At 38.2% G+C, this 27577-nt stretch overlaps 1 protein-coding gene across 8 annotated transcripts in view; it reads right to left on the reverse strand.

Moving 5' to 3' along the window:
• Nucleotides 1–27577, reverse strand: part of RUFY3 (RUN and FYVE domain containing 3) — a 70331-nt gene that overhangs the window by 15628 nt on the left and 27126 nt on the right. For 4 of the 8 annotated variants that reach the window (XM_075202509.1, XM_075202536.1, XM_075202556.1 and 1 more), the window contains exons 2-13: nucleotides 27486–27539; nucleotides 15896–16069; nucleotides 15020–15137; nucleotides 14159–14260; nucleotides 12127–12250; nucleotides 11828–11889; nucleotides 10109–10174; nucleotides 6815–6884; nucleotides 6367–6447; nucleotides 6114–6197; nucleotides 5257–5424; nucleotides 1692–1789 (exon numbers count right to left, since the gene is read on the reverse strand). In XM_075202509.1, coding sequence (XP_075058610.1) covers nucleotides 1692–1789; nucleotides 5257–5424; nucleotides 6114–6197; nucleotides 6367–6447; nucleotides 6815–6884; nucleotides 10109–10174; nucleotides 11828–11889; nucleotides 12127–12250; nucleotides 14159–14260; nucleotides 15020–15137; nucleotides 15896–16069; nucleotides 27486–27539 — 1201 coding nt within the window. The remainder of the gene's footprint in view (nucleotides 1–1691; nucleotides 1790–5256; nucleotides 5425–6113; nucleotides 6198–6366; nucleotides 6448–6814; nucleotides 6885–10108; nucleotides 10175–11827; nucleotides 11890–12126; nucleotides 12251–14158; nucleotides 14261–15019; nucleotides 15138–15895; nucleotides 16070–27485; nucleotides 27540–27577) is intronic. The other 4 variants (XM_075202517.1, XM_075202547.1, XM_075202576.1 and 1 more) reach the window with 2 other exon arrangements.

Genomic DNA, 27577 nt, shown 5'->3' on the forward strand with positions numbered 1-27577 from the left:
AATTGTATTGCTGTAGAAAGATGTTGTAATAGGACAGTGTTGGCTAACCTGTGACACTCCAGGTGTTTGTGAAACTACAAGTCTCATCATGCTTTGCGAATATATAGCAGCTTATTGCTGGAAGGGTATGCTGGGACTTGTAGTTTCACAACACCTGGAGTGTCACAGGTTAGCCAACACTGTAATAGGACATCAAATTTGCTCTAAGAAACTGTATTAAATATCACCTGGCAAGTCAGAAATTGACAAGAAACCATAAATAGCTGCAGAAAAGCATATACGTGACATGTGAGCATGCATTCATCATGAACAGTATTGGTCAACAGGCAACCTGAGGCTTCTCCTTCATGTGTGGTCCCCAGTTCCTTCCTGCTTTATGCCCCATTTATGTGCCAGTGTGCTGCAAAGTTGACTATTTCTGGTTTCACTTACACATTTGAACTACCATTTTCTATCATTGGGCACTATTAAAAGAAGGCAAAAGGTTGGAAACCACTCGGCAGAATTGTGTTGGGTCTGTCCCAGCCTTATACCTAGCTTTCAAATGACGGTAGAAAATTTGGTAGCTTGTAATATTTATTTATCTTGTATTAAAAAGGTGTACCGATATGGTATGGTAAGGATAATGTGTGACACTTTGGAATACTATGGGGCCGCACACGTGGTCCTTGAAGCATAGCAGGTTGCCCATCACTGGTATAGTGGTTATCAAACTATTGCTTATTGAACCTATCGTGTGCCAAAGTCATATTATCAAATTCTTATTTGGCCACAGGTGACATGCAATCATTTTCATTGGTTAATCTGTGTTTTAGCAGCGACATCTATTTAACCAAGCCTAGGGGGGAATTCAAGATTCAATTCTGCCGCGAGTAACACGGCGCTTAATCTATTACCGTTAATACGATAATTTTAACCCTGATTTCTGCTCGCGGCTCCCCAAGCTGCGAGCAAAACCAGCATTAAAGATTACTGTATTAACAGTAATAATGTGCACTATTACTGTAATATCGGTAATAGTGCGCAGAACGCGCTACTTTCGGCAGTAACAAGGCCAATTGAATTCCCCCCCTAGTGTCACAATCAAGGGGTGACTAGTCTGATTCAGGTTTATGCTTGAGACATACAGTTCAACCCCGGAACTTCAGCATGCACACACAAACCAATGGACACAGTGTGCAACATGTGATGAGTATATGTGCCTAATCTTTTCAGGAGACCTTGAGTGCAAGTAACTTACACAGGCTGCATACTACAAGTTCCCACAACAGATCTGTGGTTTGGGGATTAGTTCCATTGGTTCTACTTACTACTAAATGTGTCACAGGTCTTGATAGGTTGAGAAAAATCTTTAAATAAGACAAAAATAATGTTCTCACTCATTGCATAAACACAAGTTGCTATCTGGTGTTCTCTTTTATCGCATAAATCAGGAAAATGTAAGTAATATATTTTTCCCATAACAATCTGGTATTGAAGAGGGAAAAGATTATAAGATGTGATGTTCCCTAATTTGGCTATGTAGTGTTCAAACTAAGAAAAAAAAATTCTGAATGTGACAATATTTGACGTTACTAAATTATATTATATTTACGTACCAGCTAATCACATTATACTAAGACCTATGCAGAGTAATATAAGCACACAGACACCAATATATGTTGAATGCGTAAGACTAATGCATGTGTTACCTCTGCTCCAGCTGTTTAATGGTAGCAGCCATCTGACTGGTCTTCTCTTCCAAGCGACTGTTCAACTCACTTTTCTGTTTCACTGCCAGGTCTGAGCTCTGCAGGGTAAGTAACACAAGTCACTAATGAAGAAACGGTCTCAAAAACAAGAATAATACAAGAACAATCCTAAGGTAAGTCAATACAGGATCATAATTGTGGCCTGTAGAAACAGCAGGAATCTCTTTGCACATTGTATCAATTTAGACAAAAACCATTTGGCTAATGCTAGAGTTAAATAAGATAAAAGATGAGTGTCCCTTGACATGAAAAAAGGTACTGAACGAAAATGGGTATTTTCGCACTTACGCAAAATCTTTTTCTTCTAATTCATGGGGTACACTAAAGTACAATGGAATATAGATGTGGGTGTGAGGAGCTCTGGCACTTTACATAATTCTTCACTGGCATGCTCCCCCATCCCCACTATCTCTCTACTGGATAAACATACATAATTAACAAAGCCCCCAAAAGGAACCTAATGAGTGAAACAACCAATAGAGAGAGAAAGGAGAAAAGTTCTATAAACACAACCTGAACCCAAACATGAAAACAAAATAAAAGAAGCACAACAGGAAGGGCATCCAGTGTCCCCCATGTATCAGGAGAAAAGGATTTTACATAAGTGCCAAATTTTGTCTACTTCCAGGTCAAACACCACCTCCCCTGTAAAGGGTATGGATTCTGGGTAAGGCATGCCAAGCCCACAGCCAGAGTACGCAACGGGCAGCCACCAACAAGGCTGAGATCCTGGACCATACCAGGTCGGCATCCATCAGATTCTGCAGCATCTCAGATGGGTTTCAAGAGTGGAAGCAACTCAGACCTAGGTCTGCCTGACCCTCTGCAAGCTGGTCTGTCCACTGTTGAACAAACACAGTCCCTGCCACAGAAAAAAAAATGAACTTAAGGCCAGCAAGGACAAAAAAAAAAAAAATATATATAAAAAAATATAGTGACACCTTAAAGGTAGCAACTACTGGACCTGACATCATGGTAGATTTGGGTAGGTAAGCCACAGGCACGTCCACCTTAGAAAGAGATTCCCTCCTGTTTGTCAGCACTAGGAAGAGGGTACAGGGACTGAAGCCTGTGGGATATCTGAAAGCTGCAATCTGGGTGCCCACAGGCTTCGCATAAAAGATCCCTAATTGGGGAGAAGATGGGAAACCACAGATTCCTCACTTTCCTGAATGTAACGAACCTGTTGGGTCACCTTAATCAAGTCCTCTACTCCCTGTGATGAAGCAACATCTTTCTCTGCCACCAAGGGAGACTCTGGGCCAAAAAACTCTGGCACCTCACCTTCCTTCTCAGAAGAGAGATCCGAGGCAGAATCAGCCCTGGGACGTAAGACCGCTGGTCTCCGGGACATATAAGTGAATGCCAATCTTTTGCATCACTAGGACATCTTAACAGTCAGCCATTTCCCTGACCACACTTGCCAAATCCCCACAATAATAACCCCCTTTTAAAAATGACTGTGTATTAAGGTATAAGATGGAGAGGAGACAATCCCGGCTTATCTGATTGGACATCTCTGCAGTGGCTGTGCAATGTGCCTGCTGGATTCTTGGCGAGTTTGCCAGAAAGGGACATGCCAAAGGAGAAGGTATTAGGAGTGAAAGCACCTCACCCTGTAATACACTAATGGAAGCTCTGTGGAATGAACGGCACAATAGTTTTTTTTCCAGCACCCCAAAACCAAAATGACGGCCCCCACTGATCACAATGCTTTTGCATTAAGGGAGAAAAAGTACCCCCTCCATCAAGGAGAGGTGAGCCTTAAGTTATCTGGACCAATGCTAATCTGCATGGAGCTCAGATGTTCTCATGTACGGTCTAGCAGCCTTGTCTCACCATCCAAGCTCCTTGTTTTGTGAGTGGTGGGGCACCAGGACCTTTGGTCTATGCCTATGTCAGCGGTGACTGGGTACCTCCTAAAGAAGTTGCAATAACGTTAGATGGAATCCACGGTGAGCTCCCTCAGAGCCCACTCCTGTGAAATAGCCACAGCAGCATCTCTAAGCAGCAAGACAATACCTGGCGCAATTTGATCATGTAGAAAATACAAAGTAATAAAATAAAAATAGCAAAAATGGTGGGGGGGTTGTTAAACAGTCCCAGAAAGTGTGTCTGCTTCTGCAGGCACTTAATCTAAACTGGATTATGTTTAGCCAGTAGAGGGTAGCAGATTGTCATCGAATCTTTATTTAAAGTGCCAGAGCTCCACACACACACACATCTATACACCATTATACTCCAGTGTCTCACAAAGGGTATTAGAGAAAAATATGTAACAGACATTTTGTAGCCAGCAGTTCTCAAGTACACCCAACAGAAGGTTCTGCATGGAATTTTCTTGGTGGCCATATCTTAGAACCACTGCTAGCATCACTGCAATTGGTAGAAATACGGACTTATTTTTCTATCCGCAAGACCATAACAGTCCAACTTCTCAGACGGGCTATTGGAAATTCTGGAGAAGTAACCAGCATTTCTATCAATTGCAGCTCTAGTTGTTTGAGACGGGCAGTTTTTCCAATCTTGAAGACTGGTTCATGGCAGTAGAGAAAGCAGCAGCAAAGTATGTATTAATGAACAGATATATCCATTTGATAGAAACATCATTGCATATTAATCAAATGTAGTACATTTGTGAAGTTTGGTGTATAATAAAAAGGGGCTTGAATTATACATTCCAGTTTCCACCATGTGTGCACTGTATCTTTGCAGAAGAAGAAAGCACACATACAAAAAGACCCACTGTGATTCCCCTGGTAATCATCTCAAGAAAGAGAAAGAGAAAGTTAAGTGACATTCATTGTAGTGCACAAATAGGAAACTAACCTATTAAAACAAAATCTTTACCGATATTGTTTATAATGATGATATGACAGCACAATTAAGATTTGAAACATTTTTTAAATTTTAGGTACAGTTTTAATTTTAGTTATGTTTTAATGAACTGGGCTCCTATTTGCGCACCACAATAAGTGTTACTTCTTTCTTGTGATGCTTTTTTAAATTGGTTCCAGACATCCTTTAGCACCTCTGAGCTATTAATTGAATACACTTTCCTGTGATAAAGATATGGAGTACTTTGGGAACAAAAAAAAAAAAAAAGTACAATTTAATGAATTTTCTTGTGTGGTTATAATTCTCTTTTATTTGTATAATGGAATTAAAGGTTGAATCGCTTCTGGTCCCCTGATAATCAAAACACTTTGTACAAGCCTCTGTAAAGCACATTGTACAGCCGCCACCTCCTTAAATTACCACCTTAACAGCAGCTATAATACAGTCGCCCTTCAAAGTGACGTCATTGGAGTTGCCCGGCATCTCTATTCATCGGAATTATTTCAAGTGTGTTTTTCAAGCAGTCGGTATAAAGAGTCTGTCAGGGATGACACTGGTGTCATCTTGTCGGGGTATGTGCTGTCGGGGTTTACAGCATCGCTTTGACGTACCCAACCCCTAAAATCAGAAAAAGATTAAAATCAGTGTTTCAACACTGGCCACTGACCTGCAGTTTAAAGGAGAGTTCATGCTTTAAGGCCCTGAGATCATCAAGCTGCTGTCTGAGTGCTGCTAGAGTATCTTGCTTGTCACACACATCCTTATCCAGCATTTTCATGGCCATCTCCATCTCTTGTCTTATACCTATCTGCACCTCTAATTCCTTTTCCACGTCCTAAAACAGAGAGATGACATTAGAAACAAAATGTACATATCAATCCAACCTATTGTCTTAATCACTTGAAATAAATTCTATTCTTTCATTGTTTAAAAATGTCAACTGAATAAACAAACAAAATAAATTACAGAAGATATTAACCAATTTAAATATTACACAGTATTACATTTAAAGCAGCCATAATTTGTATTTCTTAAATAAAAATATCCAAATCACAGACAAATGATTACAAGTGGAGGAGATTTGGTGAAGTAAACACAAAATGATTTGTACTCTAAGTACAAGGATTTTTAGGTCTCATCCTTTTAATCTGTCTGCTCTCTTTTCTGTTGGTATTTCCTACCTAATCCAAGTGTTAGGATTGACTGGGAAGAGAGATTCAGCAACATTCTAGCAGTGTAAAAAGTAAGATGGTATTCTCTCTGAACTGATAAAATATTGATTCCCTGTAAATAATTTAACGACAGACAACAGAATTTGCACAAATTTCCTACTGCTAATTTCTAGGCTAAGCTGACATTCAGTTAAGTCATAACTCACAACAGTCCCTGCCACAAACCCGATCTACACAAACCATCCCTGTTATGGCCATGCCCATTTATCATTAGACCACATCCCTGTTGACCTCTGAAAAGATTGACTGTCGAAACTGTCAAGTGGTGACAAGGTTTGAGAACAGAGCTTACCAATCGCAATTGGGTTTCTTCCTTTAAATGCTTCCTGGCCTCACTAAGTGTCTGTGCATCTGCAGTCCTCTCCTGCTTGTTACCCTTATGAAGATGAAAGAAAAACGTGCATTTAATACCAGTCGTATTTTGTGCACTTATTTTCTTTCTTAAAAATGTTAAACAACAATATGTACAAAATATAAATGGTAGTACAATGTTGTGTGGTTGACAATGAACATAGACAGTTTATCTTCTTTGTAAACCAGCCCACCTTGGAGTAGTAAGAACTGTCATCTTTCGTCCTCTCCATCTCCTCCTGCATGGTAATGATTCGGTTATTTGCCACAGCAAGCTGCAAACAGGTGAAGATAAACATCAGCTACATGGATCCTTTTTTTCTACTGACACAGCAACATTCAATATACGGTATATGTGATCAGACACTGGAGTAGTGGCCAACCACCGAAACGTATTGCAGATAATCCCAATAAATGCTGGGCACGTTAGGGGAGTTCTTGCTTTCCGAAAGACTGAAGCAGGTAAAACCCAACGTGTTTGTAAAAAGAATAATCAAAATGATGTTGAAACACTATTCAATATGGGAGAGTTCAGAAGACTTGTACAAATTATGGCTTAGTAGATTTGTGAAACATACAATAAAAACAGTGATTATTACAGTGGTTGAACAAACAATGTAATAGATGTAGAGTTTGGCGTACCTCCTCTGTTAGCTTTGTATTAGATTTCTCTAATGCGTCCACCTTTGCCTGCAAGTTGTTGACAGTTGCACTGTAATACAGAGGGGGGGGAATACAAAATAAAATAAAAAAAGGTGGACTATGGTTTTAAAAATGTCTATAGCGCCAATCAGTCTAAATAATGTTTACACGATAAAGGGTACATTCTGAAGCTTATTTCTTGTAGCCTGTATTCACCAAACCAGTGTAAATGAAGACCTACAGTATAATGTGTGACAAATAGACACCTCCCAATCCCATTTAACATTGTCCTCTATTTACAGGGAGTGCTTATTCATAAAATAATGTACAAACAACAATATGAACTACCAGTTGGCTTGTAATTATCTTTCAGTAACCATTTGTGAGTGTTTTATACTAATATAAAAAAAAACCTTTATAGACTTGCATTTGATAGTTTTAAACATGCACTTTAAATTCACCTTGGGAACAAATTAATCTATGCCTCATTATTATTAATATTATTATTTTTGAGATTCTATTAACCGATTACTGAATTTCCTTTACTTTTATAAACAAAATCCTCTTATTAATATCAGTGATATTTTATCAGTTAAAATTGAGATATGTGTTAGTCCTACATCAGACAAATCTAGGTGTTTTGTATACACTTACCAGGGGTCCTACATACATTTGATATTGAGGTCTTGATTTAGGTCTTATGTGTTGTATTATATGAAACTGTATCACCCATATTAATCTTAATACATTTTATTTTAATTATATATGTTTAAATCATGTTACATTACACTGTAAGCATTGTAAGGTGTTTTGTTTTATATTTTGCCTTTCCTATGTCCATGTGGTGATATGGTCCTACCTATACAGTTAGTTTTCTTATATACGTAACATGTCTTACTGTTTGAGCACAGCTAATTAATGTTCATTGTTAATGCGGTTTTGATTTTGTGATAATTGTTTTTCCTGAGAGGCCATAAAATGAAATATAGCCATATAGCATAGTTACCAATTCCTGTTTTTGCATTTGATAATTCACAGATTATTTCCAGAAAAGAAAGATATCTACAATGTGAAACTATGGACTCGTTGTTAGGAACCCCTCCAGCCGGCACAACACAACCCGGAGTCTACTCCGTCAGTCAGGTGTTCACTTGAGCCCCTGATGGTGGGGATAGACTGGGCCGCAGACTGACAGAGGGTCGTGAAGTGTGTACCGGCTGGGGAGAACCCAGGCAAGCGTAGTGGGGTCCAAGCAGAGGTCAGGTTTCACGAGCAGACAGGGAGTACGGTATACAAGCCAGAGGTCAGGGGTCACGAGCGGACAGGGAGATCGGTATTTAAGCCAGAGGTCAGAGGTCACAAGAAGCACAAGCAAAGTCCAAATCCAAGCCAAGGGTCATACACGGGAAATCAGCAGCGAGTCCAAAAAACAGTAACTAGGCAGGGAGCAGGGTTAAGCTGACTGGACACAGGAACTATAACCGGCAGTGAGGCTGCAGACCTCACTGCCTTAAGTACTGAAGACCACCAATCAGAGCCTAGCTCTGAATCAAGTACAGCCCCTGGAGATTAATCAGCCCACAGGCTGGCCTGTCACACATGCGCCCGGCTACTCAGCCTGCCGGAGCGCCTACAGCCTGTTTTCGGCGTCCGGCCGTTGCCCTGGCAACGGTCGGCCCGAAATACCGGAAGTGACGTCCCGGTCGTCATGGCGACGGCCGGGACATCGGAGAGAGGTAATGTGTGTCGCGGCGGTGCCCGCGGCGACTGTCTAACACTCGTATAACAGAACACTGAATAACGAGCTGGACATAATGACCTATTACTCAGGCCTATTCCAGATCTATCTCTATCAAAATTACTACCAAGTTATGAATTTATGAAGTCAATTTAGAAAACAATGCCATCACAATCAGACTGGTGAATGCATTATATACAAGAAAGGATTTTATATTTTTCAGGTTATAGAATATTATTAACAACGCCCCTTGCAAACAGTGAGTTGGAGACTTCAGAAGCAGCACATAGGCCCTAAAGCACCAGGTGTGGTGTGGAGCTGGAATTTCTGGTAAACAGGGGCCATACCAAAATGCTGGATTGAGCAAGACTAGTCTTCGCTTTCTTCAGTGATATATAGATTGTAAGCTTGTGAGCAGGGCCTTCTCACCTCTTTCTTTACTCAGTTTGTTTATTAGTTTACTGTGTTTGTCTCCAACTGTAAAGCGCTATGGAATATATTGGCACTATATAAATAAATAATGATGATGATATGCTTCAATGATACTAGCAATACAAGTATCATCTTTGTTTTAGTTCCAACAAGGTTGAAATGTTTGACACCAATCAAAAACATTTTGGGTAATATTTCTTTTTAAATCTGGACATTTTATACATTACTTCCATAAGGTATTAAGGGCAGCTTCTGTTTTGTGATACACACATCCTAAACCACCAGAGAAAACCATTTATATATGTCTGGTTTTAAACAGTGCGGCGATAATGGGATAAATGGAGCGAGATAAAATTACTGATCTGCTTGGGGCAAAGCAGGCATTCCTCTGTCAATAGTACTGATTAGCTCTTTAATTATTTACGCTTAGCAGTTCATAAACCTCAAATGTGTACATTACAATGAAAGGCATGCACTTTACATTTAGTGCGTCTCACTATACCAGCTAATTGTAATACTGTTAAAGACTATGTTTTAATGTTTCTATCTCACTCTATAGGGAGAGGGAGATATCTCTCTCTCTCTATATTTATCTATCTCCATATCGGTCTATATATCTATCCCTCATAAATGTATCTTGTTTATTATGAACTCTTTTATAAACATTTGACATCAAGATTTTACCATTAATTATGGATATTAAGGTCAGTTTACTGACTGAAATGATTATTCTTTGTTCACAGAAAATGAAAGGAGCAGAAGAGACTTTCTCCCAAGTGTAAGAAAAATACAAATTTTAACAATTTTGTTTCCCTGCTGTAATCAGCGACTGTGTAACTGTTGGTGACAGTTTGTGATTTTGGCCATGAAGGAATCATTTGTAGGTAACTATATAGATCACAGCTCACTGAACATGTATATGGAGCTACAAAATCTCTACTAAACTGTGAAATTGTAATACACCTTACATAGATATAATTTAATAAAATTCTTTTTCATTAAGACAGATGCTTTATCTTCTTTCCTTTTAAAAAGAAAAAGTAAAATGATCAGTTATAGGCACCAAATAGCTATGGTCCTGCTCCGCTGTGTAGAATTTTGATTGTCAAATGTTCATACTGTACCTCAATTGTCTGTTGAGTTCTTCAACATAATTCTTCTGATCAAGGATAGCAGTTATCTGGCCATCTCTATACACAGAATGAAAATACAGTCAAGGCATATTCACAGCAAAAGAAGATAAGAAAAAATGTATAACACTAAATATTAGCATTACTAGATGTCTTGGTTCTATACATTTTACATTTGTAACTTTGAAAAGTTGTTTTCCACTGTGGCAAACAGACATTTGCTTTAATTTTGTAAGTTGCATTATTATAAGACAATTGGATGCTAAATTGGTTGCTATTGGTATCATCATCTTTCTTGCAGTTACCTGTAAAAGTTTTTATGCATGTCTTGCCAATTTATTTTGATCATCATCATCTTTTACACGTTCTATGTTATTGGTGGGGTATAAAACAGAAAGAGGATGTAGATTCTTCAGTCCATCCTTTCAAAAGGGGGTTTCCAGTAAAATTCATGAATGTCCCTCACCCAAACAGTTTATGATCCCCATAGTGACAAATGTAGAGCTAGCTTTACTCACATTACATATTGCCTAGTTTATGCTTTAAAAACAAACTAAACTAAATTAAGTCTGCGTTTTCCTTACCCCACTATCTCTAATTTCTGAAAGCAAGGGCCATTATGCTAAATATTTTGAACAGAATAGGTTAAGATATCTCAAATGCTGTGTATTTAATCAGCTGAATCATATACCAGAAATAACAGTGCTTATACTTCACAAAATATGTTGACCATGCCCTCTTTCACTCCCCTGCAGCAGGTTGCCATGTTAGGTGGAAGGAGCCTCTGTGAGCAGACAGTGACTGACAGCTAGGCAGACTTGTTTTATAGAAATGTACAGTATGGATTTATGTGTTCATAAAAGGGGCACAGTTCATAGCTGAAAATTCCCATTTTGGTGTTTAGGAGTCCCTTAAAAGACAGAGCAAAGCGCACATATTGACAAACATGTTTACATAAGTTTTTGCTTTTAATTCTACTGGTTAGCAATACACTGCACATACAGCTGATCCTTTTAAAAATGATCCAAGAGAGACTGTTCTCAATCAGTTATCACGTCATTCCTTTAAAAAAAAAAAAATAGGGGATAAAGAATCTAAATTTTTCAGGTTTTAAAATTAACTTCATCAGCAAGAAAGACACCATGCAGCTAGAAATTAAATTTAGCTAGATTAAAGACTGACGCACTGATATTTGTCTCTTCATGGATGTTAAGAAAAAGGATGTCAGTGACAAGCTATGTGGTGTATGTTAACCCTTCATTTCACTGTGGATTTTACACTTTCATCTGAATGTAACAATTACACTTTTAGGGCTTGAAACTAAATGAGGCAGTTTTTTCCTTCATATCTTTCATAACATAACTGAAATACGTGAACATCAGTGGTCCATTTATGAAGGGGTGTTTTGGCTTTATGGACAAATGCATTCAAAATTCCATAAACAAACGTATTTTCAAAATGATCAGAGAGATTTAGATTATTGACGGGAGTTTATAAATATTTTAGCATTTAACTACTATCACTAATATTCATGGGAGGTCAGAAGTTTTATCACACAGGTGGAGGTCAGAGGCTTTTTGGTAGAGTACTCTCCATTGTCATTCATCTCATAATGTAAACTATGTCAAAATAAGCAGTGGACAGGACCATGGTTATACTGAGATTTATCACAGAATATCGGCTTTATTACCTGAATGATTGCATAGTACTTACCCTTCACTGCATTTGTTTATGGGGCCTTCTTTTAGGTACATTGAAAAATCAATTACTCCAACCTGAATTAGACACAAACAAGAAAAATTAGACTATACTAGTACATTATCCCAGTGACAAAGGTCTTAAAAATGCAACGTTGGTAGACTTGTAGTACATTACAATACATGATAAAAATACAGTTTTCCGTAAGGAGAAATCATGTAAACCTTACTAACTGCATATGGAGTAGCCTTTATTGCTATTTATGCTGTACAGTGCAGATCAAATATTGCAATACAGGACGTTGGTATGCACACCTGTGAATCTAGGTCTTCCCCTTTCATACAAAAATTAGCATCAATCACATTGAGTCCAACCAGAAGCCCAGAAATGATGGCGCCTTCCTCTTCCATCATTAGCGCATTGGGCTCATAGAATTCACTACAAGAGAACAAAATGCAATGTAACATGATGTTTCTGTTTTTATAATAAGACATAGCCGATTCATTTAATTACAAAATATGTACAAACTTAAAGCATTATTTATTATTCAGTCTAATCGTGTTTTGTGCTCGCCCGTTCTGTCCAACAAATAGGCCGCACGTACTTGAATCATGTGAACAGTTTTAAAATATATACACCATACAGTCACACACAGTGAGTAGTGGTAGTACAGTATAAAAATCAACGGAGAGTGACATAAGACCAGCTTTGGCCTTCTATTGTACATGAAAGAGCATTGTGAGTGATCATGAGGCACAGCTGCTTATTTAGCCCTATTGTTAGTCCAGACTGTACCAGTAGCCCTGCTGTAAACACTTCACAGAATTACTAATCAATATGTGGGAACATTAGCTGTCCTGCCTGACTCATTAAAGACATTACACTGAACTGCTTTGTGCACCTGCTTCCTCGTGGTATGTGCTAGACCACTTTTATTTGTGCATCAGGATCAAATGCTGCATTTCAAAGCAGAGGACTAAGAAGACACATCACTTGCAATTATGATCAGAATTAGTCACAAGCCAACATACACTAGAGTGTTCTGATCCAGAAAACACAGTAAATAGTCACATGCAATTACAAAGTACTCAGTTTAATGTGCATTAAATCAAGTTTTATGAGATTATCCTCATATGTAGGAGTGGTTTGCCTTTCATGTAAGAGAACAGACTGTAGCATGCATTCATTTAGTATATACTGAGAAAGGGAAAGCACAAAAGTCATCTCTTGTCTTTGTCAAAACACACCTAGGGGTAAATGTATGAACATGCGGGTTCTTCAACACCCGCGTGTTCAGCGTGTTCGGCGATTAAATTTCAAGCGGCACTGCATTGTAAAGGGAAACTTCCCTTTACAATGCAGCGCTGCTTGAAATTTAATCGCTGGTGTTGAAGAACCCGCATGTTCAAAAATTTACCCGAGAGAATAATATTTTAGGTAGTTACATGGAACAGCTATAGTGGGTTGACATACACAAAACAGATATATTTACAAAACTGCCTGTGTTTGTTTATATATATATATATATATATATATATATATATATATATATATATATATATATATATATAATAAATGTCTAGTGGCGTGTGTTAGTCTGTCTGTGTGGAAAAAATAAAACCAAGCCGCAGCGCCACCTGCTGGGCGGAGTTATACACTGACCTACTAAATTCTTAGTGCGTGTGGGAAAAAAAATTCAGAAAGGGCTGAAATTTGGTATACTAAGATGTTTTTAATTTGTTAATTGTTAAAAGTGTTTATAAAGATTTAAAAAAATATATATATATATATTTCTTGAAGGAGAAGTGACAGTTGGGAGTGGTTGGTGGTTGCCGGGGGTGACAGTGGGGAGTGGTTGGTGGTTGAGGCCTGGGCTATGGCCCAAGTGCATGACAAGAACCTTTTTAACACCTTAAGTAGCTTGATTTGACTAGAATGCATGAGTATCATGCACGGGTTAACTTATATATATATATATCTTCCTCATATTTTATTGTCTTTTTATATTTTTAAAGTACAACACAGTCGTTATGCCAAAGCTTCCTGGTCTGTAAGGTTCCCACATACACTGCGATACTGAATGCCATTTAGGTGGATTTAGAGCGAACTGGGTGCAAATTGCTGTGTTTATGAGCCCCAAAAGTCTAATGATCCCAATCTACATGAGAATGGTATCTAATGCTCAGTAAATCTCATCAGATGATGAGCCAACTGCTTTTTTATTTCCCTACCGGATCTAGCCTTTCAGCCTAGTACCAAACATACAAAGCACTCACACGCAGCTGAAAGGGACTCTGGGAACAAACACCTCTAATCCAGAAAGCAATTCATTTATTGCCAAGTTACCTCAGGAGATCTTTTCTATTGATAAGGGCTTTCATGTACTCGGAAAGTTTTTTCTGCATCAGTGCTAAACGCAGCCAGGCCCGGCCTCTGCCCACAGGTGTCCTGTCAATGAACAATCAGGTAAAAATTCAAGTATGCACAATTTATACAATAGCAGAAACACTGGTCATCTTCCTGCGTTATAACATTATACATGAAATCAATGTTTCTTTCCTGCCGATGAGCTGTTTTTAATGCGATTTTGATGCACTGCATCTATACCAATACAATCTGTCGTACTGGCAGTATGTGTTTATTAAGTCATGCCAAGTGTTAAAATGTTAATGTGGCAATGAAATTTTAAAATGTAATGGTGGGGATGATCCAAAAAAAAAAATCATCCATCGTATGGTGTAGTAATGCACAAGGTGGAAGGCAGCTTTGTGGCAACACAGTCTGCAAGTATGATGACATATATACAAAAGTCATGTATGCCATAATGATTAGGGCACTACAAGCACTATATAGAATGACTGTGCAAAAAGGTTTTGTAGCCTAAGGTACTATATCACTACCTTAACCTTGTTTACAAACACACCTACCTGCATATGGATTACAGTTATTCTGCGCAACATATTTCGGTGGATATTTGATTCAACACCCATAAAAGGGACTTTACGACCCAGAAAAGGCATCTGCTTGTCTGGGGGAGCGTACGGCTAAAAGATTTACAATTTAAGGAGAGGTCTAAAAGGTGCGTCTCTAAACAAACATAAATCACACCTGATTAAATGAAGACAAATATATGAAAAAGGACAGGTGGAATGATCTTATAGTGCAGATAATGTAAGAAAGCCTGCAGTTATGGAAAGTGCCACTCACCTGAGCCCAGGTAGGTCCTTCACACTAGCTGTAATCTCTGACGCTTCGGGTACAAGTTTCTCCACCAATTCCAGGGGCCCCCAGAATGATTTATTCTGTCCCAAAAAGGTCTTCTTACCTACCAAACAATAACAGAGATTTCACATTAAACACATATCTCCTATATAAAATATAGCAGGGTAAACTAGATTCAGTGTATATTCTCCAGCAAGTTACTGTAAGAAAAGTGGGGCTTGGGATTTTGTGCAGTTGTTTACAGTAATAAAGAATGTAATTAACATAAACTTTGAAACGGACTAGACCGGTATTGGTGTGGTGTTTAACAAAATGGCAGGGAGATTTTAAAACAGAGTAACTTACTATCACTACACAATGTTGCTTAAGTTATTGATACTATTTACCAACCAAGGTAAAATTAAAACATTTTTCCTCCGTGCTTAGCTGTCCAGATCTTTTTTTTTTTATTCTTTATTTAAAAAAAGAGGAAACATCACAAAAATACAAACATAGTACTAAAAAAAATATATGACTTTACAAGACGTTTCCTGTTTTATGTATTATATCAATTTGAAGTGGGAAGGGGGAGAAGGATCAGAGATAAGGGAAGAAGGATCAAAGATGAGGGAAGAAGGGAGACTGGGGTGGAGGGAAGTTGGAAAGGCACTAACAGCATCAGGAGTATTGCTTAGGACAATATGTGCAACACGTCTGGGGACAATCGTTCCATACAATTAAAAATCAAACATCAACAAGGACAAGGAGCCACCGTGCACTGCTTTTTAAAGTAGATGCGTCAAAAAAATATGGTAACTGCACAATTTTATTTATTTTTTTACAAATAAATATGAGCTAATCGCCAAGTGTCAATGTTCCTACCTTTTAATCCATGTTTCAGACAGTGTTCCATCACCACAAAAAACTGCTGCAATGGTGCATAGTCAGAGTCCAGGGTCCGACCAAGATTTAGAGCAGACTCAATTAAACCCTTTATACTCAACTTTGCCATATTCATGAGATTCATCCGTTCGTTGGCCATGAGATAATTGGGATCTATAAAACAAAGAAAATAAAGATGAAACACACTTTTCAAGAGAAAAAAAAATACACTGAAATGAATTAAACATAGTTATCTAGTAAATGTTATATTGGTGTATTAAGAATGACTTTACTACAGTACAAATTGTATACTGAATACATAATTAGCAGTTTGAAAACATAAAATGACCACGGTGGAATTAACAGTCAATGCTGCTTTTAGATCAACAATATACCCTAAATTAGTAATTGTGACAATAGCATTTCCAAAACACACACAGTTTAAGGCGAGTAGTTGGTACATACTTAATCAGGAAAGAAAAGTACTGTGAAGCCTGATGTACGCTGTACCAAGCCTATGCCTCCTAAGAACCAAGTGAAGCATCTCTACTACCTGTACGGTGTATAGTTTGCAGAGAACCAGAACATACTATTGTGCTATTGCTTCCCATCCTTCTTCTCAAATACTGTGCATAAGTCTCCATTATCCGTTAGATTTTAACTGTAGCATATAAAGATATCTCTACACTTATTCATTTGTTATCTATATCTTGTGTGGACCACTTGTATCCAAGCTTATTTTTCCCTGTGATTAAACAAATAAGGTATGTACACTCTAAAGAAGTCATTACATATTTTACAGATTAGCCACAATTCTGTAATAAACAACACATTGAAAAGACTTGTTGCACAATATCACAATTATGGCTTTTTCTGTACTCATTTTATACAAATATTTTATTTCACACAGCCAATTATTTTCTTGTTCAATTTATTATTAATTTACTGACTTTGAACTATTGTAATGTAGTGGACTTAACAAAAGTAGACAAAAACGTGTTAAATAATTGCACTATGCAATGTTAGTAATATAGTAATATTATTATTATTATTATGTTCTGCAACAGGAAATGTTGATTAGGATAATGATGGTTATTGCAGTCTTAATTCCAGTAAAGTACCGCCTAATAAAAACCATATAACTAGTCTAAAGTCCGTAACCGGCCTTTTTTTCTCTCTTTTTTTTTTTTTTTACTATCCCCAAAAAATTGTTCATAAATATGTTTTGGCTTACAAAAAGTTTTGTTTCTATGGGAATCAATTAGAATTTCTCGAATATGGATTAGAAGTATTGCAAACAAGTAAAACATTTTATAGATTTCCCAGCTAAAACTACAGTAATCTCAGAACTACTAAATATTTTTTCAATCCTAAAATTGTTAACGATTTGTTAACGATTTCAAGTATAGTTTCCTGTATTAGATGCAGCAAAATGTACTTAAACAGAAACAAATACAGAGCAGAATTGAACTTCCGTATACAGAAGAATCTGTTTACCTTTTGTAAGAATCTCAGTCAATTCAAACCTTGCATAAGATGGCAGATTACCAAAACGGATTGACGGATTGAGATCAGATTTTGGTTTCATTAGTGAGAAGACAAAATTGAGTGCCTGAGGAGACATTACAGAACACGTGTGCACAGCCAGAGAAGTCCTGAAAAGGTTGTGTTCACTAGCTGGAAATTTATAGTCTGTCTACTCTGCACACATTGCAAAGTCTTTTGCTGTTCCCTTAATTACATGATCAGAGGGTATTTAGATACAATGGGCATTGTTCCTTCAACATAGGAGTGTCATAGTTCATTTAATTTAACTGGCCAGCATTCCAGCAACACTGTTATTTAAAGACTCAAACACCATATTTAAGGGTAGATTAAAACTAGATTTAATTTTTATTAAAATCGCTGGAACTGGGTTTGGAACCAGGAAAAAATATAGGTGAAGCTGCTTCTAAAGCAATCATATTGAAGTAAAATTATAGACATAAAAATAAGTGCTGTTTAGTGGGGTCAAATACCATTCTTTTAAATGATTTCACAGTGAGCAAAGTTAGTGAAACAAAGTTAATATTTGCCCAAAGCATGCGTGGGGATTGATCATTGACCTTTCATTCCTTCAAATATTTAAATATCTTAAAAGGGGGCACTTACACTAATTTGCATTACAACAATAAAAATAATAAATAATAAAAACAAATAAAATCACTTGAACATTTAATACTAGATCACAGACCATAGAGAAGATTTCCTAACAGTATAGTAAGTAGAAGTTAGTTGTAAAAAATAAAAGAATATCAGACTTAGTGTTAAAGCCAAGGAGATATATATCTATATCTCTATTAATATTGAGCATGGAGCCAGACTGGTCATAACGGACCAGTGAACCCTTTTAGGCTATGTCCACGTGAATGATTGCAATAAATTATGCAAGCATCATTTTACACATTAGCACACACTCCAATATGTGCAGAAATGTTAGTATGGACATAGTTTCCTGTTTAATGTACACATGTTGTATTTCAAATTCCCCCTCAGAAATCTTGCTATAAATATGTATTCTTGAGGGAGAAAATATGTTTTCCAGCTAACAGGTAGATAGCAAGCTTCCAGAAATAGCGCTGCAGGAGAACAAAAACAAATAAAAAATAAAATGGATTTTCTCACTCACTGAGACTGAGTACACTTGTACACAGTCCGCTTACACAGACCCCTGCATACATGAGGGTGTACGCTCAGCTAACTAGATATTTCAGAGCATTTAATACAAAATGAGGCAACAGAGTCATTGCCTTTGTCCCCTACTGAAGCTAAAAAATATGAAGAAAAAGGCTAGTAACCAATATATACACTTCAATTCACAAGAGGAATTTAAATTAAATCTAAAGAGGCTTCAATTATGCGATAATACTTAGAAATGAAACTCTCTTCAGACTCAGAGGAAGTGTCTTAAATGAGATTCTGTCTCCTCCTCCTCTTCAGGTATTAAGGAAAATTTGAAATGAAAAGACAAAAAAGTCATACTCCTCATAGCATGGCAGTCTGTTCAGGTCACAGCACACTCAAGTCAAGTCATGGTTCCGCCTGCAGCTGGCAGTCATTTGATAGCAGCAGCGGGTATATTGAGGGCACCCGAAGCAGCAGTTCAGGGACCAGGGCAATACCAACCTGTACCGTAGATAGCCACGTCAATACAAAGCCTACTCAATTGAGGACGTTCCCAATTCCCTCAATAAGCGTATTGGGTCCCCAGCTTTTTCAAAAAGAGTTGAGTATAGTGACTTATAAATGGCCAGAGTGAGACCGGTAAGAGTCCCCTTTCTAAACTGTATAGTTCACATTGTGCAGTAAAAGGACTCGGAGGTCCTTCACTTTGAGCAGCTAGGCCTCCATTCCACCTTGATTTGGGAAAATGATGTGATTTTAAGGAACCACGTGTGACTTCAGAGGCAAGCTCTTTAAAAGAAACCAGCATAAAATGACAGATGCATTAGGCCTAATAGAGCAGAAAGGGAAGGGACTACTTGTTCTTCCTTGGATTCTCTAGTAGCTTTTAAAATGGTCAGTAGAGCTTTTTACGTCTGGATTGCTCCTTTTCAGCCAGAGGAATGACCAGCTACACTAGAGATTATATTAAGTATATGCAAAGTGGCTATATGGACACTGGCAGTTGTCCAGTCCAAGAGGAACTGGCTCCAGTCCCTAGAGTGCCAATACGAGGCAAAATTGCAAGCTAGAACAAAACAAACTCAGAACACCTTCCCCGTAATGAGACATCTTTACCAAACGTGAGTTAAGATTACTCAGGACCAATGGATATCAAAAGAGATTTCTTCATCAGTTGCCCTTTAACGGTTTCCCAAGGCAGGTGTTTCCCCAATTAAGAATTCCCCCCCCCCCCAATTATCTATGTGATGTTGAATACTTTTGTGTCAAAAAGACAAAGTATTATAGGAGTGATACCTTTATTGGCTAATCAAAAGAAATTTTTATATTTACTAGCTTTCAGAGCACAAAGGCCCCTTCATCAGGCAACTTTACAAATGAATGACTGAGAAAAGGGCACAACATTTAAGAGATGTTACATCAAGCAATTGCAATTGCTTGATGTTACAAGCAATTGATTGCTAGAACACAGAAAGGTCATCCTAAAAATTTTATCAGACCTGGGGTTTATGATAAATTATTTAAAATCTGTCCTCACAGCTTTTCAGGCCATCACCTTCTGGGATTTGAGCTGGACACAAATTCCCTATCACTCAGTTTTTTCTCTGAGCTTTCGTCATGTACCACTAGCATCAGTTTCATCAAGAGAGTTTGATATAGTCAAACTCCAATATCCCTCATAATGGAAGTGAGAAACAAATTAATGTCTTAGACCATCCCCTGCTTCCTTCACGCCCAATGGTGGAGGCGCCTCATTTTATGTAGGCCATCATAGGCACATCTCTCACAGGCTGGAGAGGCATGACTATGGGACAGGCAGTTCAGGGTCTCCGAGAGTCAGAATCTTATATCCACTTCAACTTGCTAGAACCAAGGGCAGCAAATCAGCTTTAAGAGCACTGAACCATACAACACTCAGGGAAAGTTCATTCTCCTCTCTACAGAAACACAACAGGACAGAACTGTTCTATATAAATCATATGTGAGGGACAACAGTCCAAAATTCTCCTCTACAAGAAAACAATAGGAATCTGTAAAATAACTATGCTCAGGCAGATTCCCAGCATGTTAAGTGCTGGGTGAATTCAATAAAATACCAGACTTACTATCACTGCAGAAGATTTCTTCACACATTTAATCCATGTTATTCCAGAGAATAGTCAAGACATCCAGACAACCCAGATGTTGAACTATTTGCAACTCCCTACCCAGCAAACAAACCCCAAGAGTGTGGAAAATGGACACTATGATTTACTCTTAGGTATTTCCTCTTCCATCCCTTCTATTTGGGGTCCTTCACAAGATCAGGATATATAACCAGATAGACAGGATCATTCCAGTCTACCCACCCAAACTAAGATTTCCCTTGATCAATCACCCATTACCACCTCTGGGTCTTTCCAATTAAAGTTCCTTGGAACCCTGAATGTCCCAAATGCATGCGGCTATCGCTAGGTTGGTAAAGATAACCCCCCACCTGACTACTTCAGACATTAAAGCTGCACCCCCAAGTGGAGTGAAAAAATTACCCTACAAACGATGCCATTCACCAAAGGTCTTGGGACTCCTCTGTGCAGCCATTTTCTCTGGGGCTCCAGAGTTCATCTCTCAAAGCCAAAAAAAGGGCTTCTTGATCAGGAGAACTGTAACATGGATGGTTTAGGATTCACAACGTCTATTGCAGTTTTTAGCTTTCTAAAGTTTGCAAAACTTCAGTATACATATGTTCTAAACGGATAGGTACAGGCATTAATATAATCAATGCATATATATATATATTTTACACAAATACACATTACATTCTGTCCTTAGAACATACTGTATTCTTTCTCCCTTAGCCTGGTCAGTGACATGAATTGCAGCAGAAGATTGCATTGCATGACAAATTAATGATTACACCTAGCATATTATTTAACTTATTTTGAGACTGTATGCAGCTTTGGATAAACTAAAGAACGGTGGCATACATTACCTACCACAGGTGAAGGCCACATTCATCGTGGACAAAAGATGCACACTCTGGACGTGTGATTTCACAGGCTTATTACCAAAAGGTGGAAAAATAGTGCAAAATTGCACAACTGCAGTGGACACTTACTCAGGAGAGATGCTGGCACAGAGAGAGATTCATGCAAGCCAAGAAACTACTTTGAATTTCTATAGGCATTCCATAAATGTAGTGCAAGTCTTTGTAGCAACTTCAAACTAAATTTGAGACTGTCTGTAGCCTTGGGTGAAATAAATATCGAAATGACTGCTGCAGTGTGGTCCTGCTGCCATCTGTCGGTGAATGTAGTGATCACATATTCGACTGTGAAATATCTTATCTATTATTTATTGGGCGCCACAAAAGGTCCACAGCACCGTACATGATATAAAGACAAATTAGATTATTTAGTGAAAGAGTGATGGTAATGTCCAACGTGAAGTAGGCTTGAGTTCAAGAAAACAGGGCTAGGGAAGCAGGCCTACAGCTACAGAAGAAGATGGAATAGTAGAAGGAGAACACGAGGAAAGAGCTTACATCCTTATGGGAAGGGGAGTCCTCCCCTCTAAAGAGAGGGTAGAACATAGGAAGGTTTTACAACGGAAGCAGAGGTATAGAGGGAGAGGACAGAAGAGAGATCATGATAAGGCTAGAGATAAGCATATATGGGCAGATATAAATAACAGATCTCAAAGGGAGTGCTTTCAAAATATATACAATGGCCCACATCTGGGGGCACAAGCTCTTCTGTTGAGAGGGGTCTTTGGAAAGTCTATTTTCAGGGATTTCTTACACAGACTCTTTAGACTACTTATACCTATTTAACAATCAAAGTTAAGAAAAGACTGCCTCTCTTAATAATTATATATGTATCTGGTTATTCATTCCATGTGGCGTTCCATGAGTCTGCAAGATGAACCCAAGTTAAGTGAAGTTGACAAATTCACTGATAACCAGGACCAAATCGAAAGCCACAATCAGAACATTTACGGCATCCAATTGGACCTTCTGCACACACTTCCCTCCCCTCACAGCCATTTTAGTGTGGAAAACCTAAATCTTCTGTCACTTAGGTGGTAGTGCAACATAAACAAATTTCTCTTTACATCATAGAAAGAAGGCTAGATATCTTACTTAACAAGGACTTTGAATCTTGACAGAGCCATTAAGGATTAGTTTCCTCTTGAACCAAGAAGCTACTCGGTGTCTTACATTTTCTGGCCTCTGTTTTAGGATGCACTCAAACTTTAAAATTTCCCAATATGTATCCTTTACAGCCAGTGGAACAGAATTAACATTTGTACACATTTTTGATCGATGGCTGTCACAAAAACACCTGAGGGATTCTTAAGGTTATCTTTAAGGATTTCCTGAAGGCTAGAACTAAGACATTTGATTGCTTCTTCAATTTCCCCTTTCTAGGACGAAATCTGGTTTAGCTACAAAAATCTAGTCCGCTAATAAGTCTTTTATACAGGAGCTAGCGTTCGTTGTCTGCGTGCAAGTCACGTACACACTCCTCAATCATACAGCTGTATCTAACAGTTTACAGTATAATCATCTCGCATGCTGCCTGGAACCATTTAGTTTTTTTGTCTCCACTACCACAAACACAAAAAACAAAAAAAGAAACAAACATACAGTAGGCTAAATCTTTCAATTAAGAAAGGACTATTCTGATGTTATAAGGCCAGGAGTTAAGGTACTCTTATTTGTATTTAGGGTAGTGGCACACTTGTACTTTTCAAGATTCAGAAGTGCTCATGTGCTATTTTTATTACAGATGGAAAAGCTTGCAGTTTGAATGGAGCATTTTAAGAAAACTCCATGTAAAACGGTTTGCTGAAATAGGACAGTTTCTAATCAAGGCTGTTGTACAAAAAGTTGCTTTCAGCTTTTTTTTTTTTTTTAAAAAAAACAACAAGTAAAAACCAAACAAACAATGGAGTGATTAATGGGTTTACCCGACACTTACTCTGTATTAGTAATTTGGACCTATTAGATGCTGCACTTTAACCATCGCATAACATAAATCCTGACAAACATCACCTCAGCTTCAAGTAACAATCTGTATTCAGAGTATATCCTAGAGACCAAAAATAGATTTCAAGTAAAAAGGGAAAGAAACACTAAATATAGGCCAGCACCCACCAAAATGGATATATTGTACAGGAAGGTGAACTGCATTATCTGGCCTTTTCTTGAATGTTACAACAGCTGAATATTATTTAGAAATTTCTTACAGCACATGCTGCCTTGTTTTGGTTGCCCTGTCAACTATCGCTAGTCACCGACATTAATCAATAAATCTGCTTTTCTAGCAATAATGCATGCTGCAAATTTTCACCTTTAAGAATAATAAAGTACATCAATATAAAGGCAGATGTCTACATAAACAGTCACGATTTACAAAATAATATAATTAGGATTTTAAAATAAAAATCATAGCAGCCTTCTATCAGCAAAACCAGGATGTAGAACCAGGGCCGTCTCTTCCATTGGGCACAATGGGCAGGTGCCCGGGGGCCCGTCAGAGGCAGCGCTAAAAAAAAATCCTGGAGAAAAAAAGAAAGAAGAAAATACTTACCTTGCGGTCAGCTGGCGATACGGCTCCCTCCCTGGTCTCCTCCTCCGTGCGGCACTCGCAGTGCGTGTCTGGTGTGACGTCATCACGCCCGCCCGACATCCATTGCGGAGCGCAGCACGGAGGAGTCCCCTGCTGCCTGTTTTTTGCGCTGCAGTGACTTGTAAGCAGAGTGAAGAGGATCGCATCGGAGAACAAGGTAAATTAAGGGTTTTTTTTTTTAAATTATTTCAAGGGCGAGATAGAGACAGAGACAGAGACAGAGACAGAGACAGAGACAGAGACAGAGACAGAGAGACAGAGATATAGATATATATACACACCCCGGTGCACTGCTTTGCCCGGGGGCCCATAATGTTGTTAAGAGGGCCCTGTGTAGAACACATATAAAAATTGGTGTGAAACAAAGGTTGATCACTTTTACATAAATAAGGGTGTTATTTATTTCAGTATTTACTTCCACTTTGGAAAAAGGTAAGCAAGGAGGCACAATTTAGAATGGAAGATAATTTGTCCCCAAAGACCCATATTTCCCAGTTTTGGACTGAGGCAATCCAGAGTTCACAGTACTATCAGAATCATAAGTGAATTACACGATCCCTATTCATAAGCAAGTCACAATTAAACTAGATCAACCTCTACTGTTGCAGACTGGGAGATGAATAAAAAATAAACTCCCCACATAAATAACTTTATTAAACAAACAAAAAATAAAATTCAAAGTATGGTACAATTTTCGGTCTGCATTTATATGGAAGTCAGATTACATGAAAGTAGACCAGAAAGGATGTCATCTTTTGATGTCGGTCTCAGTCCACCGATCACAACCACTAACAAACACGCTATTTAACTGCATAATTGAACAAGTTAATAAAAGACTGCTGTCCTGAGGTCACTCCCATGTATTGGACTTAAGTAGTTAAAACATTTGGCAAAAAAATCAAAGATGAAAAAGAAAAGCTGGCGTGTCCTAAAAACTGGAGTGACACTGCTTTCTATTTGTAAGTAAGGGAGTATGAAAATGAGTCAGCGATCCTGCAGAACCAGATAAAAGGATTTAGTTAGACAGCCTGTAATGGAAATAAAAATACAAACAAACAGGCGACGACTACTGGAATTACAAAATGACTGTTTCTCTAAACCAGTGCTTGGGACATATTTGGGCATGGCTCATGTGGAGATTGTCATGCAGAGTAGGAGATTGATGATCAAAACAATAGTCCATATCATTTTACAATTATAAATTGTGGCACAAATCTCTGTGAACTCTAGTGATGCAATTAGAAAGTGGTTTATTTTTTTTTCACAATTTCATTATATGGACAGTATACTGGGGCACTCAAAGAAGTTCTGCAGGGGGGGTAAGAAAACACTTCTTCACTGTCTCCTCTCCACTATGTTAGTAACTGTATAAAAGTCTACCTGGACCCCAAACAGAATATATATCCTAAATAATTAAGTATATAGTACCACTACACTCACTGTTTAATTTCCTTTTTTTGAAAATGCAGGTCTTTTCTGTTCAAATTAATCTGAGCAAGCATGATGCCGAGAGCATGAGCCCTTAGCCAAATCAATTTATAAATAAAAAATCCTTGTAAGTCTTTATATGAAAATTAAACCCCATGGGCAATCCCACATTAATCTAATCAGGAGAAAAATACTCCATATGAGTTCATGGTCCCCTCAGGAACCATCCCCGCCTCCCTCATCCCGGTACATGTCGGGCCAGCTGGTGACGTGCCATCAGTGACCGGAAGGGTTGGACTGGTCCATCGGGGTACCGGGGAAATCCCTGGTAAACCCCACAGCTCAAGAGCCCTGCCTCCTACCTAATGATGGGACAAGTATAAAATAAAATGTTTAAAAAGATATAATCACATAGGTGCCGGGCTAGGCTTTGCCAAGTTCTATACTGGTTTCGTTTTTACAGAATTTTTAATTTGGTGGGAAGTCAGAGGGTCAGCCAGCACCACATCATTTGCTTGGTGCCATGTCCCCCCTTCCCCTCTACTCCTCTCGCGCACTTCTTAGGGGCCTGATGAAAACATGATGTACTGAAATGATCGTTGGGCAGGGCATGATTTTGTAATGTATTTTTCATGTTTTCTCATAAAATGTTTAATGTTGTTTTTTTCCTGACTGGTGCTGGTCTGTTCTAGTTTTTGGAATAATGGCGGGTTTATTTTCATTATATGGATTATACATAGTGTCAAGTTAATCGTGGATTGCGTGTGTGTGTGTGTGTGTGTGTGCGTAGATAGATATTGTAAGGTTTTTACTCTGAATATCTACACATCCACAAAATCAGCAGAAACACAATATCATTCACATTTTTCACAGTAGGAAAATTACAATGCACCCTACTACCATGTCCTATATATACTGAACCACGGCTAATACTACATGTGCCACAAGCACAGGCAATTAGGCACTCAGTCTCACTTGTCTATATATAGGAAATGTCCTTATCACCCCATAGTATCTTTTTTGTGTTAAAAAAAAAAAAAAAAAGTGTAAAAGCTGCAGTCAATGTCGAAATTGATGGAAAGTGAAGGGCTGCCAAGAAAGCATTTGTGTACAAGTCCATTTGCTTACATTTTTTTGAACCCTGGCATTGAAAACAACCACTATTAGGCTTTGTTGACATGCATTAACGCACGTTGAGCACTTAATTTAACACTTGTGTGTACAAGGCCTAAAGTAGCACATATTGCAGGTAATAGGTTTATTTGTTAATATTTTATTTATCAGGAAGTTCATAGAAATATAGCAGCTTGTATTGATCAATTCTCTAAGCAAACAGAACCAGTTTAACCTTCACTACACCATATTAAAAAAGGGATAAGTATACTATTATCAAAATATTTTGATAAGTAACTGCCCACCCTCCTAGCCTAACTTATGGGGGTTCCATCCTTGGACCCTCTCCTGTGTGCTGCTGTGGGTCTATGAGATCACAACTGAGAACGGATTCAAGAGTAAGGCGCAAGGTGTGTCCTATATCAGCCTCGCTTCCCAATATTGTCATTGCGTCATTTGATGCCACCAATGAAATGCTCCCAATGGTATTGCTTCCGGGATGTCGAATGTGAGCCATCTGAGTGCGATGACTAGAGGCCAATGTCCGACAATGGTTTGGAGGATCAGGGGAACACAGATAAGTGACATTTTTTATTTCTCACATACAAGTTTTAGCTGTGCGTGGAATTATCCTTTAATAGTGTCTACCCTGCTATCTGTATGTTCTAAACTGGAAAATGTATAAAATAATGCGTGCTTGACAAGAGATATAATGTACCCAAGCAAAGACCAAGCTATTGGGTGAGTATTTGGTGAGGCGGTGAGGAACGCACCTTCTGTATCATGACGCATTTGCTCCATCAACTCTGTCAAATCCTCCCAAGAATCTTTGCAAATAGCAAAAAAATAAAAAAATAAATAAGGA

Source organism: Mixophyes fleayi, chromosome 1 (assembly GCF_038048845.1).
Source record: "Mixophyes fleayi isolate aMixFle1 chromosome 1, aMixFle1.hap1, whole genome shotgun sequence".
Taxonomy (NCBI): domain Eukaryota; kingdom Metazoa; phylum Chordata; class Amphibia; order Anura; family Limnodynastidae; genus Mixophyes; species Mixophyes fleayi.